This window comes from Pleurodeles waltl, chromosome 7, assembly GCF_031143425.1.
Source record: "Pleurodeles waltl isolate 20211129_DDA chromosome 7, aPleWal1.hap1.20221129, whole genome shotgun sequence".
In the NCBI taxonomy this organism is placed as follows: Eukaryota; Metazoa; Chordata; class Amphibia; order Caudata; family Salamandridae; genus Pleurodeles; species Pleurodeles waltl.
Window position 1 is genome coordinate 283,736,495 of NC_090446.1, and position 17,014 is coordinate 283,753,508.

The window sequence follows — 17,014 nt, forward strand, 5'->3', positions numbered from 1 at the left end:
GATCAAGCCCTCTAGGAAGGTACACGCCTGTTAATAACCCCACAATTTAGCCTTGAGGAGGTAGAGGAAGCCATAACTTTAAGCAAATCAGGGAAAGCTCCGGGCCCCGATGGCGTCCCGATTGATATATACAAGGCCAATATCCACCTATGGGGCCCTGCATTGACGCAGTCATTAAGGGCCATTTGCATACAAGGTCCCCTACCATCTTGGTGAGATTCCAATATAATTCCTATATATAAAAAAGGTGACCGTCTTAACCCAGCCTGTTACAGACCAATCTCCCTGCTGGACTCAACGGCTAAATTAGCGGGGAGAATTATCTTGAACAGGTTGCAAACATGGACCGAAGAAAAGAGTGCTTTATCTTCTGTCCAATACGGATTCCGGAAAGGAATTGGGACAGTGGAACAAAGCCTGAATCTAAGTATTATCATAGGAAAGTATACAAGGATTAGAGAAGGTAATCTGCATCTGGCTTTCATTGACCTATCATCAGCATTTGATTGTGTACTACATGACAAGTTATGGGATATCTTAAGCAGCATGGGGGTAGAACCAGCCATAATCCAGTTTATACGAGACATGTATACAGGGTGCAGAGCAAGAGTGAGGTATGGCCTAAAGGGGGAAAGTACTCGCCCTTTTGGCATATTTAGAGGCGTGTGCCAAGGCTGCGTTCTTGCTCCGTTCCTGTTTTCAATGTATATAAATAACTTAGAAAATGTATTGGCTAGTAACTGCAAAGATCTACCCCAAATAGGCAATCGTGCTGTCCCGGTTTTACTTTATGCAGATGACGCAGTTTTAATGGCCAGGACCCCGTTAGCTTTACAAAAACTCTTAACTACTTGCATCACATTTATGTCACAACTGGGTCTTACTGTCAATCGCTCAAAAACTTTCATTATGAACTGTGGTGGGAAACGCGGCAAGTCCTATAACATTACAACCGCGGATGGGAGAGTAGAAACTGCACGTACCTTTTCTTATCTGGGCATAATGTTTGACAAACAGGGCTCCTGGGCTAATTGTAGGAAGACGAAAAAAGCCCAGCTTATTAAAACAACGATGGCTCTAAGGCTTTTTTCCAAAAGGATAGGGGGGATTACCCCGCCAAATATGATAAAAATTTACAAAGCCAAGTGCATCCCAGCCGCCACGTATGGGTCTGGAATTTGGGGATACACCGATTGTAACCTGGTGCAGACGGTCGAAAATGATTTTATAAGATATATATTGATGGTACCAAAAGGTACATCATCATACATTATCCACTCAGAACTGGGGTTCCCCTTTATTACCGACTTGATAAAGATTCAACCCTTACTGCTATGGCACAAAGTCTGGACCTTGGAACATACTGAATTAAATAAGGCCATTTTGACTGACTGCATGGAGTCTATATACGCAAAAAGGGTGCCTTGGCTAAGATACATTATGACTTTTTTTGAAAACATGGGCAATAAAGCTTATTACACAAATCCAGCTTTGTTGGTAAAAATCTCTAGGAAGGACCTGAGTGCTCTGGCATTAAAATATCTAGAAGATTTACGATGGGAGGTTGAATCAAAAAAGCCCACCGTCATTCACAATCAAATAATTCTGTCAACGGAGGCCATTCAGCCTTATCTGACGAATGTGATAAATCCCCGCCACCGTTTTGTTCTCACCAGACTGAGGCTAGATATATTCCACCGTCTAGTGACCTTTCCAACTATGAATGATTGGAGTACCACCTTGAGGGCTTGCCCATGTGATGCAAAGGCACCACAAACCACAATTCATGTGGTTTTATTTTGCAAATTCTACGCCAAGCAAAGAAAGCGCTTAGTAGCCCCTCTTCTAAGGCTAATTAATTTGCCCCAGTGTCGCACCACGTATGCCAGCCTTCAGGTGCTATCATCCATTGAGATGTGCGGAACCTTGGCCAATTTTTTATGCTCCGTATTAAATACAAGAAAGCGCATGGGGGTAGCAATATAACTTGAACTACTTTACCCAACGGCTCGTACTTAGGAAATTTTCTTAAAGAATTTAAAACATTTTTTCATGTATGGATCTTTTATCATTGTAAATCATTAAGATTTTAGCTTATTTATTGTATTTATTGTATATTAAAATGTAAAATATTTGATACTTTTAAGACTTGTTGAAAGTCGAATAAAGTTTTTGTACTACTACTAAATGGTAGGTCATGTTCTTTTCATAACTAAAGATACAAACGTAATGAATGCATTTTAAACACTAGAATGACAGAAAGAATGCTTCAAGAAGCAGCAGCGGCCATTTTGGCTGTTTTATTTTAGCATTCCAGCGGCGGTCAGCCATGTTAGAATAGTAAAGTAAAAATGTATAACAAAAGGCAGATACAATTGGTTTTTATTAGACTGCTAAAGGCAAGCCCATGTGATTCAATCAGTATTAGCAAAATCTTATTTTTTAGCTTCTCAGATGTATTCAAGAAAGCGGAATATCTTTATATTGATCGAGATCTGAATGCACTTTTTTAGAGGCCATTCTGCAGTACATTTCCCGAGTCCTTGAGCATTCGAAGTGCGCAAGAAATAAAGAACCTGCAGATGCAACCATAATAACTTCTTAGGTATAACATGAATTGAAACTAGAGCTTTGCGCTGGAATCACATATGGAGGTAACCTAAGTTTACTGGTTGCAACACCATTTTGCTGTTTGTGTTGCGCTGCTCGATCTTTTATGCAGGTATTTTGAACACAATAATTGGTCATCCTTGGAGCTCAATTAGAAGAAGACGGAGTTCTGTAAATAAATCACCTTTAAAACTCTGCCTATTGCACAGTGTCTGAGCTCTGCGATTGTAATATCAAGCTGCTGGGAGACATGTCTTAATGAATTGGGCTTCAGTGAGGAACCTGTATTTTGAGAAGAGCTCATACTTATGAGTCAATAAATAATCTTTGCATGGGCAGACTGATCGAGTGCTCCGTGAAGCTAACTCCCACTTCTGAGATATCTGACTATCCACAGGCCACAAGGGGGAATGCCAACCAGGCCAATCCAATCTTTCATCCTCCTGAGGTTGGTGAATTGAGTACACTACATTAGGAACAGTGGCATCTGTTATTTACAGTGCTTGGAAATGGCAGAAGAGTGATATGAACACACAACACAAAAACACGTTATCAAGACAGGGTTGGTATGGAAGATTCCCCCTTCTACTTACTTTATGGTCAAGACGTCTTTAATGAGGCCGCTGCCCTCTGCTGTCAGCACACAGTCAGTCACTTCCTTATGGAGTGGATTGGTGAAGGAGACCTCTGCAGTTGCGGTCTTGTTCACCATGAGTGTTTCTGGTACCTGAAGAGACCAAAAAACAATTGATTACATATTTCTTTTACCCTGTTTGGATCTTTCTCACTGCTCATTTACCTAGGAAGTAACAAAATTTGTCTGGATTAAACAGCAATTTCTTCATTTTTTTTTTACAATATACTTGTCCAAGGGTGTTGGATCACAATTCACAAATTTGATTTAAATGTAGGCATAGTTTCTAGGTCAGAAATGTCATACATATTTGTAACTGTTATTTATTTAAAATGTTTCAATTAAACAAATATAGAGGGTTCTCAAGTTTGGTTATGAGGTCCCCGCAGAAACTATTTCTTCTAGAACACGAAAATGATCCCCTTCTTCTCATTCATCCACAGCCTCAAACACTCACCAGGGACTTTATGGAGGTATGGATGTAAACAAGAGGAAGTCGGTGGAACATTGTAGAAGAACTGCTTGTGGGTAGAACTTGGAGGAATGACAGAGTGTAGAATGCTTGGGAATGCAATGTTCAAAAGGTTGTCAGCTGTTTCTACCTGGCTGCCCTGCTGGTTGTACTTTACTACACTGGAAGTAAAACTTACTTTACTACATTGTAGTCTCTTGTAATTTGATGTAACTGTTGGAAAGTTGATTATTGGTAAGGGCAGTTAAGTACCTGCACTTAGCAATAGGCCACTAACCCCCACTAGGTTCAATTAGGTCTCAATAAATTAACTCCCTTGGTAGCTTGGCAATGAGCAACAAGGCGTAACTTAGGTGACAAAGTGTGTAAAGCATTTAAGTATTATAAAACAGTAATTAAATAAATCATAGGAAACAGTTTAATACTTTTAAACCAATTTATAAAAGTAGGAAATAGTTGTATCTTTGACACCAAAATGAATAAAATCAGATAAGGAGAACCCGAGATATGAATTTTTAAAGAATTCATGTTTTCTAGCTCATAGAAACAAAAAGCGTCAATTTGGTCATCTGGTCGCACCTTGACCGAGGCAAAGTCAAAGTTTCAGGCCAACTGCAATAGAGCCCTGCTTGGCTACAGCAAGCGGGAGGCCTCGGTCAAAAGTTTACACACGGACTTAGTCATTTCCTTGATGATTTTCTTCAGCAGGATGGAGTCACAAATCCGATCCAACCTCCCTGGAGCCCTCTTTGGATATGTGTCGCAGGAGACCTCAGTGAAGATTTTTACATTCAGACTCTGATTATTTTTTGGGATGAAAGTCTTCATCCGGCCAAAGCTGAATTATGATCTGATGTCCCTGGAGCCCTCCTTGGATAAGCTGAGTGGGAAGTCCCGGTCAATTTTTTACCTTTGGACTTAATCACTTATTTGGAGCTTTTTCTCTCCGACTTCGGACGACCATCTACAGCAAGCCGATTTTGAGTCAACGTCATCAGTTGGCCTTTTTAGGAGCCCCCGGTTAAATCCTGGAAGTCTGGGGATCCGGAGCTTTTCAGCAGGATGAACCTGCAAGTCAGGCCGGGTCAGGGTCGACATAAGCTGGCTTGACTCTAGAAGGCAGGTCGGTCCCTTTATAGAGATTTTTGCCAAAAGTTCTCCAATCTTCTCCATACTTCTGGATCTTCTTCCAGAAGGTCTTTGAAGGTCTTTTAGGAGTCCACAACTCACCCCGAGGTTCCAGAAGCTTTGAGTTGCTCCTTGAGGGTTAGGACTCCAACTACCAGAATGCACCTGGCTCAAACTCCAAGATGACAACTGGATAGTGGTCAGCTGGTCAGTTTCTTCAGGATTTGATGCAGGGGACTCTGGCTAGCTATTTATCACCTGTAGCAAGCAGGAAGTCCCTTCTTAAACCAGCTGAAGCCAGGCAAAGTCCTTCTTGTGGTGAAGCCCAAGTGTGCAACTGGTGCAGTCCTTCAGAGTGCAGTGTCTAGGTACAGATCAGGGGTCCCGCAGGGCAGTCCTTCTTCTTCTGATGTTCTTCTTTGTACGGATCTGAGGTGTGGGTGCAGCTCTGCCATATTTATCCGTGCTCTTGGGGTGGAAAGCAGGGGGGCCTGGTTGGCAATCACAGGCAGACTCCTCCCCCCTATGATGACCACTTGCTGAGAAGTGTGGCAAAAACCAATCTCAGGGAGGAACATTGTTAAAAAATCCAACATGGCTATCACTGATTTTTGAAGGTTAGATATGCCTGAGCCTACCTAAGGGTGTGGCTTAAAATCCTAAACACACCCCTCTCCTGCCCTCTTCTAATATAATCAAGACAGCACCTTATTGTCTGGGGTTGAAGCTTCTCCAAATGTCCTTCCCTACCTTTGAAGACCAGTTTAGCTGCTCTCCCCCCATCCTGTTTCGCCATCTGCTGAGGCAGATCTCCTCCCCCAGGCACATCCTTTGAGTTCAGCCCAGGCCACTTCACACCTCGTCAAGGCAGCCTGGCCAGGCTGCCAGAGGCTGGCCAATCAAAGAAGGGCACTACAGAGCTGAAGTTGGCAACTTTCAGGTAGAGTTTTAAAACTCTTTACCTGAACTAGTTACATTAAATCCAACAATGGCAAGTTGTGGGATTTATTACAACACTTAATTTGATAGCAAACTCAAGGTATCTGTCTCTTGTGGGGATTTTGTTAATTAAAATAAAGTGTCCCATGTTAGCCTATGGAGGCCAGTCACTACAGTGAGGGACAAATGAGTTTGACTATTTTATCTCACAGGGCTTATAAAACAATTTTTATAAGGTCCCTGCTTAAAGTTACATGGCACTCAACTTTAGGGGCACATACGACACACCTTAGGTGTGGCATTTGTAAAAATAAGGTTGTTTAAGACTTTGGAACTACTTTTAATTCCAAGTCGAATATGCATATAACTTTAGTTTAAAAGCAAATCAAATCAAAATCAAATCACATCAAATCAAAAACATTTATAAAGCACCCTACTCACCCGTGAGGGTCTCAAGGCGCTAGGGGAGGGGGGTTATTGCTGCTCGAACAGCCAGGTTTTGAGCTGCCTCCGGAATGCGAGGTGGTCCTGGGTGGTCCTGAGGTTGGCGGGGAGGGAGTTCCATGTCTTGTCCGCCATGTAGGAGAAGGATTTCCCACCTGCCGTAGTGCGGCGGATGCTACGGACGGCAGCGAGTGCGAGGTTGGCGGAGCGAAGTTGACGGGTGGGTGTGTAGAAACTTAGGCGGCGGTTGAGGTATTCGGGTGCCTTGTTGTGGAGGGCTTTGTGTGCTTGGGTGAGGAGCCAAAAGCTGATCATTTTGTTGACGGGAAGCCAGTGCAGGTGTCTCAGGTGGGCGGAGATGTGGCTGTTGCGGGGTATGACGAGGATGAGGCGGGCTGAAGACGTTTTTGGAGTTTTGTGGTGGTTCCTGTGTACAGGGTGTTTCCGTAGTCCAGGCTGCTTGTGACGAGGGCCTGGGTCACAGTTTTTCTGGTGTCGGCGGGGATCCAGCGGAAGATCTTTCTGAGCATGCGGAGAGTGAGGAAGCAGGAAGATGATACGGCGTTGACTTGTTTGGTCATGGTGAGATGTGGGTCCAGGATGAATCCGAGGTTGCGTGCGTGGTCTGAGGGGGTTGGTGTGGTGCCAAGGGCTGTGGGCCACCAAGAGTTGTCCCAAGCGGACGGGGTGTTTCCGCGGATGAGGACTTCCGATTTGTCAGAGTTCAGTTTCAGACGGCTAAGTTTCATCCATTCTGCAACATCTTTCATTCCATCTTGCAGGTTGGTCTTGGCGCTGGTGGGGTCCTTGGTGAGGGAAAGTATCAGCTGAATGTCGTCCGCGTAGGAGGTGATGTTGATGTTGTGTTTGCGTACGATGTCGGCGATGGGGCTCATGTAGACCAGTCAGTCATGAAGGCAGGCCTGCCTTTAAAATGACACTGGGCACCTAAGCAGTGCACCTATGGGTGCACTCCCTATGCTGGGGTCCCTAAACCTACATGCCCTACCATAAACTAGGGACCTATAGGTATGTTGATACTGCCAATTATAAATAGCCTAATTTGCATATCCCCCTTTTACACAGAGCACTGGCCCTGGGATTGGGAAGTAGTACCCAGGGCACATCCAAGAGTCAGTAACCACCAGTATCTGAACATAACGTTTGTGGGTGACCAGTGCAAAAAGGAGGACTTTCCTACAGTAACCCACCGCTTGAGTTTTCTTAGGCAGTACAGAAAGTGAACGCCTTCATAATAGTAACTGATATACAAGGGGGCAGCAAAGGTGATAATTAAGCAGTATTTCGGATATAGTAACTTTTTTGAGTTTGTAAAAAATTCCAGATACTGCAGAAGATGGTTTAATTTTTTCATATTTTTGAGACACGTATATAATGTTTGCAGCAAGACACATTTGGAGTTACAAATAAATAGAATATTTAATGTCCAGGTTATATCAATTGTATTGCACTCTAATGAATAATATTGGATTGTTGGTAGAATGATTTAAAGTGATCTCACCAGTGCTCCCATATCTTTCAGTGTTTCTTAATACATCTGCATGATTTGCACACTAATGTTTCCACCATGGCTCGGCACACACTTCATCTAAGCCATTCTGCAATTGGAGGATCCCTATTTGAGTGCCAGTAGCAGGGTATATCTTGTTTCACAAGATGGTTTCATATTCAAGGCTCAAGTCCCAGGATGTGCTATTGTCCTTACAATTTTGATCTTAGCTGGGTGTCAACCAAGCTGAAAGTTTGACTTTCCACAAACTTAAAAATGAATTTGTATTAAGCGCTCACCGTGTGTTTCTAGAAAGGGAACCCCTATACAAACTTATTTCAAATAGGTCCCGCTCTCTATTACTTGTACATGTGCCCCCTTTTTCAAAGGCAGGAATGGGAATTGTAGGAATGGGGAGGTTTGATGTTATGCAAACTAGGTAAGAACTAAAGGCAAAAAATGTAGTATTTAAAAGTACTGGTGAACGTGATCCATGTGAAAACGAAGAATGCTACAGTAAAGAACACTGTACTTACTATAGCCAAGACATCATAACCACAACCATTTCATATGTCATAGTTTCAATCATATTGTAGAACCCCGAATGAACAATACTAGAATGTCAGCAGCATGGCATTAAACCTAACCCAGACCTTAATCCCAAAATCGGTCCTCAACAAAATACCTTCCCATTGCCCAACCCTTTTTGCTTACCTCACGTTAATCTTTTCACTAACCACTTCCACTCAATCAACCCTCATCCTTTCACTAACCACACCTTCTAATTCTAATCCTACCCTCCATTTTATTCCCTATCATATCCCTATTTCCAAACATCAGACCAAATAACTATATCCTTATATAACGCTGCTGATCCCACAATCTGAGTTATAAGCCTAAGACACAGATGAGGCCTGTAAGAAAAGAGATGGTTTTAACAACTGGTATAACCTGAGGCAGATGTGTGTTAAGGCTATTAGAGTATGTAATTCAATTAGGGTAGCAAAAGCAGAAAGACAATCACTGAAATATTGAAGCTTCAGGCCTACACCAGCAATTATTGTCCCACAGCCTCTCCATTGTCTTAAGTGGATGTCCCAACGTTCCAATGTTCTTATCAAGTACATAAAAAATAAAATAGCTTTGATGCTTTTTTTTCTCCGTGATTACCATTCTGAATTATACAGCTTTTTCATGATTTGTTTCGCCTGCATATCTTATTATCTAATATTATTATAGATCTGGCTAGTTTCACCTGATCACGCATCTCCTGGCAGTCCCCAAGATTTTAGAAAAAAATAACTGCTAAACAATTGGTAACTATTTGGAATCAAACCATCTTCCAGATGATGCCCAAGTTGGTACAGAGTCAACTCCCCTCACAATGCAGGGTGACATTTCATGGGCTTCTGATCAGAATTGCATGACTGTTCTAATTATACTCAACTTGTTAGCAGCCTTTTACATGGTAGACCCTAACATTCTTATTTCCCGCTTGTCTGAATGTAGTATCAACGAGGTAGCTCTGGAATCCTGCAAACAGCTTCTGTTACATCAGCCTACCTCAAGGTCGTGTGTGATCATGATTGCTTGGGTCTATCCTTCCCCTTATATCGATGGACACTGGGAGAAGCTTAGTGTTAGAATTGGGGTCCTTGGTTGGCAGTCAGGTTACCCCCTGTCCAAGCAAGGACCCGCAATTTAGTCTCGGTAAGTCACACACAATCCAAATTATCCGGTGCCCACCCTCTGGTAGCTTGGCACTGAGCATTCAGACTTCACTTAGAAGGCATTGTGTAAAGTATTTTTGCAATAAGTCATACAATAACACAATATAGCACCACAAAAATAAACCACACAGTGTTTAGAAAAATATATAATATTTATCTGGATAAATGCAGGTCAAAACGATTAAAGATGCAATAAGTAAATGTTGAGATTTCACTGAAAATTGATATAAATTGTATTAAGTCTTTTAAAAACAAACAAAGGCCCTCATTTCAACACTGGCGGTATTGACCGTCTACCGCCCGATGGCCTCCAACATACCGCCGCCGTGGCTATCAGCCATCTACTGGTATCATGACCGCTGGCGGTATTCCGCCAGAATGCTGGCGGAACACCGCCAACGGTCATTGCGGCAGACTGCGGTAAGGCGGCGCTGCTGACAGCATCACCGCCATGCCAGCAAAACACCGCTGACAGTATCATTACCAATGATATGGCCTGGTGGTGTTTTGCTGGCGGACGCGGCTGCTGACAGCATCGCCGCGGACCATCTCCAGCTGGAGGACCCCCTGCAAGCAGGTAAGTTGGGTTCTTCGACAGGAGAGTGGGGTGGGGGTGGTGTGTGCATGTTTTGGCATGTGTGCATGCAGGTTTGAGTCACATTGAATGCATGCGTGAATGAGTGATTGTGAGTGTTGTGTGTTGTGAATGCATATGTGTGACAAGGTATGTTGGTTTGTGTTGCGGTGGTTGGGTATGTATGTGTGCATGCATGGGTGGTGGTGGGTATGCGTGGGTGCATGTGTGATAATGGGTGCGCGTATGGGTGTGTATATGTGCGGGAGCAGGAGAGGGAGGGGGAGGATGGAGGAGGACTCTGGGGAGGAGGATGGGGGTGGGGAAGACCCCTGTCAGTGCCAGGGAAGGAATTCCCTGGCACTGATAGTGCCTACTGCCATGGATTTCGTGGCGGTATATTTGGCACGAAAACCATGGTGGTAGGCCGGGTCGTACTCCCGAGGGTGGGATTGTGGCACCCGCTGTGCTAGAGACCCAAGTCTCTAGCCCAGCGGCCATTACCACCCTGGCGGTTGGTGTGTTAAAGTAGCGGATTTGGATGGCGGTAATCGCCATGATCCAAATCCCATTTTGTTTTACCGCTGGCCTGTTGGCGGTATTACCGTCACTTTAACACAGACCGCCAGGATTGTAATGAGGGCCAAAGTACCTGGTTCATGTGAAAAATCTCTTCAAAGAACCGCAGAGGAGGAGAAGCATGGAAACAAAGGGGTGTGTGTCGATTTCTCTTACCGCACGCTATGGCGCATTGCTTAGTTTTCACCCAGGGATGGCTGCGCATCGATTTCCGGCACTCGGTAATGGGTCCTCTTCGGGTTGCAGAGTTTTCAGACTCCCTGGAGACGGTGCATGGATTTCCTGCGCTGGCAGGAGAGAGTCACAGGAGCTGGGTCGATCCGGAGGGCGTTGCGTCAGATTTTCTACCGCACAGCAGGCGCTGCATCGATTCCTCTCTGAAAGTCTGGATGCATCATTCCGGCTCGGCTGTTCGGCGATCCAGTGAGGTGTGCATCAAATTTCCAGTCGCTGCACTGCGTTGATCTTCTTGTTGCGAAGTCGGGCTGCATTGTTCCAGTTCGGCGTGTGGTGAAAATTTCACTGCAGTGCAAGGAGTCCTTCTTGAAGAGATGAAGTCTTTTTGGTCCTGAGACTTCAGGGAACAGGAGACAAGAGAGCACTTCTTCACCTCAGCCAGAGAGCAACAAGGCACCAGGGCAACAGCAAGGCAGCAGTCCCTCACAGAAAGCAGATAGGTGAGTCCTTTGGGCAGCCAGGCAGTTCTTCTTGGCAGGATGCAGGTTCTGGTTGCAAGTTTCTTCTCCAGGAAGTGTCTGAGTTGGTAGGGGCAGAAGCCCTGTTTATATACCCATATATATGTGCCTTTGAGGTGGGGGAGACTTCAAAGAGTGTCTAACAAGTGCACCAGGTACCCTTTCAGTTCAATCTTGTCTGCCAGGGTCCCAGTAGGGGGTGTGGCAGTTCTTTGTGTGAGGGCAGGTTCTCCACCCTCCCAGCCCAGGAAGACCCATTCAAAATGCAGATGTATGCAAATGAGGCTGAGTATCCTGTGTTTGGGGTGTGTCTGAGTGAATGCACAAGGAGCTGTCAACTAAACCCAGCCAGACGTGGATTGTAAGGCACAGAAAGATTTAAGTCCAGAGAAATGTTCCCTTTAGAAAAAGTGGCATTTCTAAAATAGTAATATTAAATCCAACTTCACCAGTCGGCAGGATTTTATATCACCATTCTGGCCATAATAAATATGACCATCCTACTCCTTTCAGATCATCAGCTACCACTCAAACAATGTATGAGGGCAGCCCCAATGTTGGACTATTAAGGGAGCAGGCCTCACAGCAGTGTAAAAACAAATTTAGGAGTTTTACACTACCAGGGCTTGTAAACTACACAGGTACATGTCTTGCCTTTTGCCTACACAGCACCCTGCCCTATGGGTTACCTAGGGCATACCTTAGGGGTGTCTTATATGTAGAACAGAGGGAGTTTTAGGCTTGGTAAGTACGTTTAAATACCAAGTCGAATTGGCAGTGAATCTGCACACAAAGGCCTTGCAATGGCAGGTCTGAGACAAGATTAAGGGGCTAGTGACATGGGTGGCATAATCAGTGCTGCAGGCCCACTAGTAGCATTTAATCAACAGGCCCTGGGCACATATAGTGCACTGTACTAGGGATTTATATGTAAATTAAATAGTCCAGTTGGGTATGATCCAATGTTACCATGTTTAAAGAGTGAGAGCGTATGCACTTTAGCACTGGTTAGCAGTGGTAAAGTGTGCAGAGACTTAAAACCAGCAACAACAGTATTTAAAAAGTGGAGGGAGGCAGGCAAAAGTTTAGGGGTGAGCACCCTAAGGCTGTCAGGTCTAACACTTAGTCTCAGCGTTAATTGAATCTTACTTAAACTATTGCAACTCATTGCATGGTGTGGTGTCTAAATAACAGCTTAATAGCCTGCAGGATGTTCAAAATCAAGAGTCCCAAGTCATAGTTCAAGCCCTTTTAAAAGCGTTGTTTGCAAGCCATGTGCATTGTACACTAGTGCCACCACAGAGATGTACTCCTGTACTGGAAATCTGCATTAAATTGAAAGAGCCACTCAAGCTAATTAGCTCTTCAAATTTCAGTATTCTGCTGTCCCAAATATCCAGTAAACTTTCCCAAGAGAGAAGTTCTTCTCTTACTTGGCAGGTCAACATTAGAATCAGCTTCTGCAAGAACTGAGGGTGATTCTTGTCTTATCTTGTTGGAATGAGCTTTAAGCCTTCCTCTTCAGTCGTTTTACTTGCTTTTACTCACTCATGTCCTACAGATAGTGCCAAGACACCCCGGATGTACATGCAATCTATAAATGTCCAGAACATAACATTATAGCATCATTATTTTCATACAATGCCACTGACTGCACTCCAAAACATAATGAGTTCTTTTGGCATACCTTCTGTCGTTCTCGCAAAATGTAAGGAGATGTGTTATGGAGACTATTGGCAATGATGGCATTAAAGCTGAGGAGTCACTTATCAGACCCCTGGCTCATACCTCACCCCCTTCAAAGTAAAACTCTTTGAGCTGCAAAGTACTCAATTTCTTTTTTTTTACAATTCTTAACAGACAATGTGGGAAGTAATGGCAAGGAATTAGACGTCTATTTGTGTCCACGAAAATAACCTAAATCTCCTTTTACATGCTGAAACTATTGGCTGGTTGCATTTTAGTACCCAAGGTCTCAGGTCCCACTGATAGCCGTGCTTTACCGCCACTTCATCGCATCCCCCGCTCGCTCTGGGCTCTTTTTCACCTAGAATCTGAGTTGATATAGTCCTGTGTCGCAGCTGAACACACTGCCTTATGTCTTGTGATGTACTACTTTTTGTGTTATACAGGAAAATACTGGTTGTTAGGTCTGTACCTGGAGGGAAAGAGTGAACCCATAAAAAACACCAATCATGCAAGCAACTACGGATACTCAGTAAATACATATTTATATACCACAGGTTTACCATTGTTTCAATTTTTGGGCACAACCTTTTGACATGAATCAAGCTTATTTTTTCAAAGTGTGCATTTTAACAAATTCCATGTAAAGGCTAACACTATCTTGCCACTGTCTTACTTTTTGCCAGAGTAAGCCTTCTGGCATTTTTCCATGTTCTTTGGTCCCAGTGAAATAGTGGGTTAACTTCTTGTAACAGCCTGGTGGGAACACTACTTTCAACTTCCTTCTGTTCCAGTAATAAGGGTCGAGAGACAACAATTCGATTGTTCTCATTGTGTACAGGACTGACATTGCACTCTAGTGGGTTAGCAGAAGGTTCTCCCATTGCCATCAACTAAAGGTAGCATTGGCTAGAAAATAATACCCTTTGCTTGTCCGCTGGTGTCTTTCGATTTGTACTTGCTTTCTCTCATCCCAGGGATCTTGAAGGCAGACGCAAAAAATACAAGTGAACAGAGCTGCTCGAATCATTGCGTTATACAATTCTTATTAATCTCCTAGCTGCTCAAAATCGAAAAAGATGTCGGACAACTTTGCAATAGCATCGAAGGGTCAAATGTTACATGAGGTCACTTTCACTGTTTCTGGCATTTTGGTGAATCGATAGACAGTATGCAGTTGTAGGTCAGAATATTGGGGACATAAATATCATCCTCCAAAAATGTCTTGGGAAAAAAAATGAGTACCAAAATATTGTCACAGTATGTATATAAGGGTTCATATAGATGACTATTGTTACATACACATCCACGTGACTTGAAGATATATTTATCATTAAGGTTGATAATATATTGAGTTGATTATAGCAAACTAATATTTACCTTCATATGCATGCTTGCACTGTTTTATGGTATTTGTTATTTAACACGCAGAAGCTGATGGGATGATGCTTGTTATAAATCTAACCACTTGCAACTGCTCGGGGTAGCAGTCCAAGCTATTGTTCTTTTTGCCACCATGCAACCTCAGATTAGACCCAGCCATATGCAAATCAGTCTTGACCCTGCTCCAATAGGAACAGTTCAGTGGGAACTGCCAAGCTAGTTCCAATCTGAACCAGAACAAAAGTTTTTGTATATTTGACTTTTAGGCCACAATATTTCTGTAGGATGACATTTCATCCACGTCATTCAGTGCTATACAAAGTAGGCAGCACATTCGCCTATTCTTTGCTGCATTACTGAAATTAGTGCACCACTGGATAATCATTATGATTGTGTTATATGATTTAAGATATCGTCCTGCTGCTACGCATCATGAGTGACCCATTAAGGGTCAACTTGTCTTACCGTTATTTTCAACTTGGGGTTCTCCAAAAGCATGTTTCTCTCCACGACCACATAATCTTGGGTCTGGTCACACAGGCACACAGCCCTGACTTGGATCATGTTTTCTGTTGGCAAGCGATCTTCATATTGGTTGTAAGGAATGCTTAAAGGAATCTCTTTCACTGTGGAGGGGAAAATATGCAGAACAATCAATAAGCAATTTTCCCCTCTAAGAAGGAACTTTACTCTATGTTTAATTTTTTAGATTCGTTAAGAAAGGAAATTTGCAAACAAGAGGATTAAAGCTCTAAAAATTGTGCTGCAGGAGGAACAAGTTTTCTGTAAGATGGTGCAAGGGTACATTGAGAAGACCGGCAAACAAAGACACGTAGGGATCGATTCACAAGAGTGAACTTAGACAAAAAGTCTAAGGGGCATATTTATACTCCGTTTGCGCCAAATTTGCGTCGTTTTTTTTTACGCAAATTCGGCGCAAAACTAACGCCATATTTATACTTTGGCGTTAGACGCGTCTAGCGCCAAAGTATGAGTAAAGAGCGTCATTTTTTTGCGTGAACGCCTTCCTTGCATTAATGAGATGCAAGGTAGGCGTTCCCGTCCCAAAAAATGACTGCGACGCAAATGCGTCGTATTTATACTCCCGGGCAAAAATCACGCCCGGGAGTGGGCGGGTCAAAAAACCCCGCATTTGCGCCTCTTTTTAACGCCTGGGTCAGGGCAGGCGTTAAGGGACCTGTGGGCTCAAAATTAGCCCACAGCTGCCCTCCCATGCCCCCAGGGACCCCCCCTGCCACCCTTGCCCACCCCAGGAGGACACCCAAGGCTGGAGGGACCCACCCCAGGGACATTAAGGTAAGTTCAGGTAAGTATAAACATTTTTTTTTTTTTTTTTTTTTTTTTGACATGGGGGGCCTGATTTGTGCCCCCCTACATGCCACACTGCCCAATGACCATGCCCAGGGGACATAAGTCCCCTGGGCATGGCCATTGGGCAAGGGGGCATGACTCCTCTCTTTACTAAGACAGGAGTCATGTAAATGGCGTCTGGGCGTCGTTAAAAATGGCGCAAATCGGGTGGAGGCGATTTTTTTGCGTCAACCTGACTTGCACCATTTTTAAGACGCCCTAACGCCATTTTTCCCTTCGCTGGCGCTGCCTGGTGTACGTGTTTTTTTTTCCACGTACACCAGGCAGCACCGGTCTGCTTGCGCCGGCTAACGCCATTCAATAAATACGGCGCCCGCATGGCGCTTCAGAATGGCGTTAGCCGGCGCAAAAATTTTTGACGCTAAACTGCGTTAGCGCAGTTTAGCGTCAAAAAGTATAAATACGGGCCTAAGTTTAGACCTAAAGTCTGACTTTACTTATAGTAAGGTTAAACTTTTGGTGTAAGCATAGGCCAAAAGTCTAAAGTTAGACCAAAATCTAAGGGGCAGATTTTTAGAGCCCCTAGCGCCTCCTTGCATCACATTAGTGTAATTTTTATTCACGCTAATGTTGCCCAACAAAGCCAAAATGGCTTTGCCAAATTTACAAAATGGCACAATGCATTCATTGTGCCACTTTGTAACCCTTTGCGCTACATTATGCCTGCGCCAGGCATAATGTATGCAAATGAGGCGTTCCCCCATTGGGGCAAAATGCAGCACACACAGAAAGAGGATAAACGGGGAGAATAAAATATATTTCTCCTTGTTGCACCACCCTTATGCCTTCCCAGGGGTAGTGTAGGCTTTGACACATTCCAGATTGACAAAACCTTATAAATCTGGGAATGCATCAAAATCCACCAAAACACCCATGGAGCGTCTACCTCCATATCTTTAAGGCCATGAAAAGCCGAGCAAAGCAGCTTTGCGTGGCCTTTTAAATTTTGGCCTGCACCATTTCTGCATCACAAAAAGTCACACACTGGCGGTGCAAGCGACTTGTAAACAAGCCCCTTGATTTTGTACCTGAATCGGGATTCTAAGTTGTGCAACTATTTCTACACCCTCACGTTTCCCCCCACACAAATTTCGCCTAGTACATTTATTTTGGATTCAGATAATGTATATTAAATGTGAAATCATACTGTCCATGTACTGTTTATGTGAATGCACTTCTATGCACATACTCTTTGACAAGTTAACCAATGTCATTATCATAGATAGATTGTGCTGTTT

At 43.7% G+C, this 17,014-nt stretch overlaps 1 protein-coding gene across 1 annotated transcript in view; it reads right to left on the reverse strand.

Moving 5' to 3' along the window:
• Positions 1 to 17,014, reverse strand: part of LOC138304017 (protein-glutamine gamma-glutamyltransferase E-like) — a 38,787-nt gene that overhangs the window by 17,563 nt on the left and 4,210 nt on the right. The window contains exons 3-4 of the mRNA XM_069243664.1: positions 14,850 to 15,010; positions 3,204 to 3,337 (exon numbers count right to left, since the gene is read on the reverse strand). Coding sequence (XP_069099765.1) covers positions 3,204 to 3,337; positions 14,850 to 15,010 — 295 coding nt within the window. The remainder of the gene's footprint in view (positions 1 to 3,203; positions 3,338 to 14,849; positions 15,011 to 17,014) is intronic.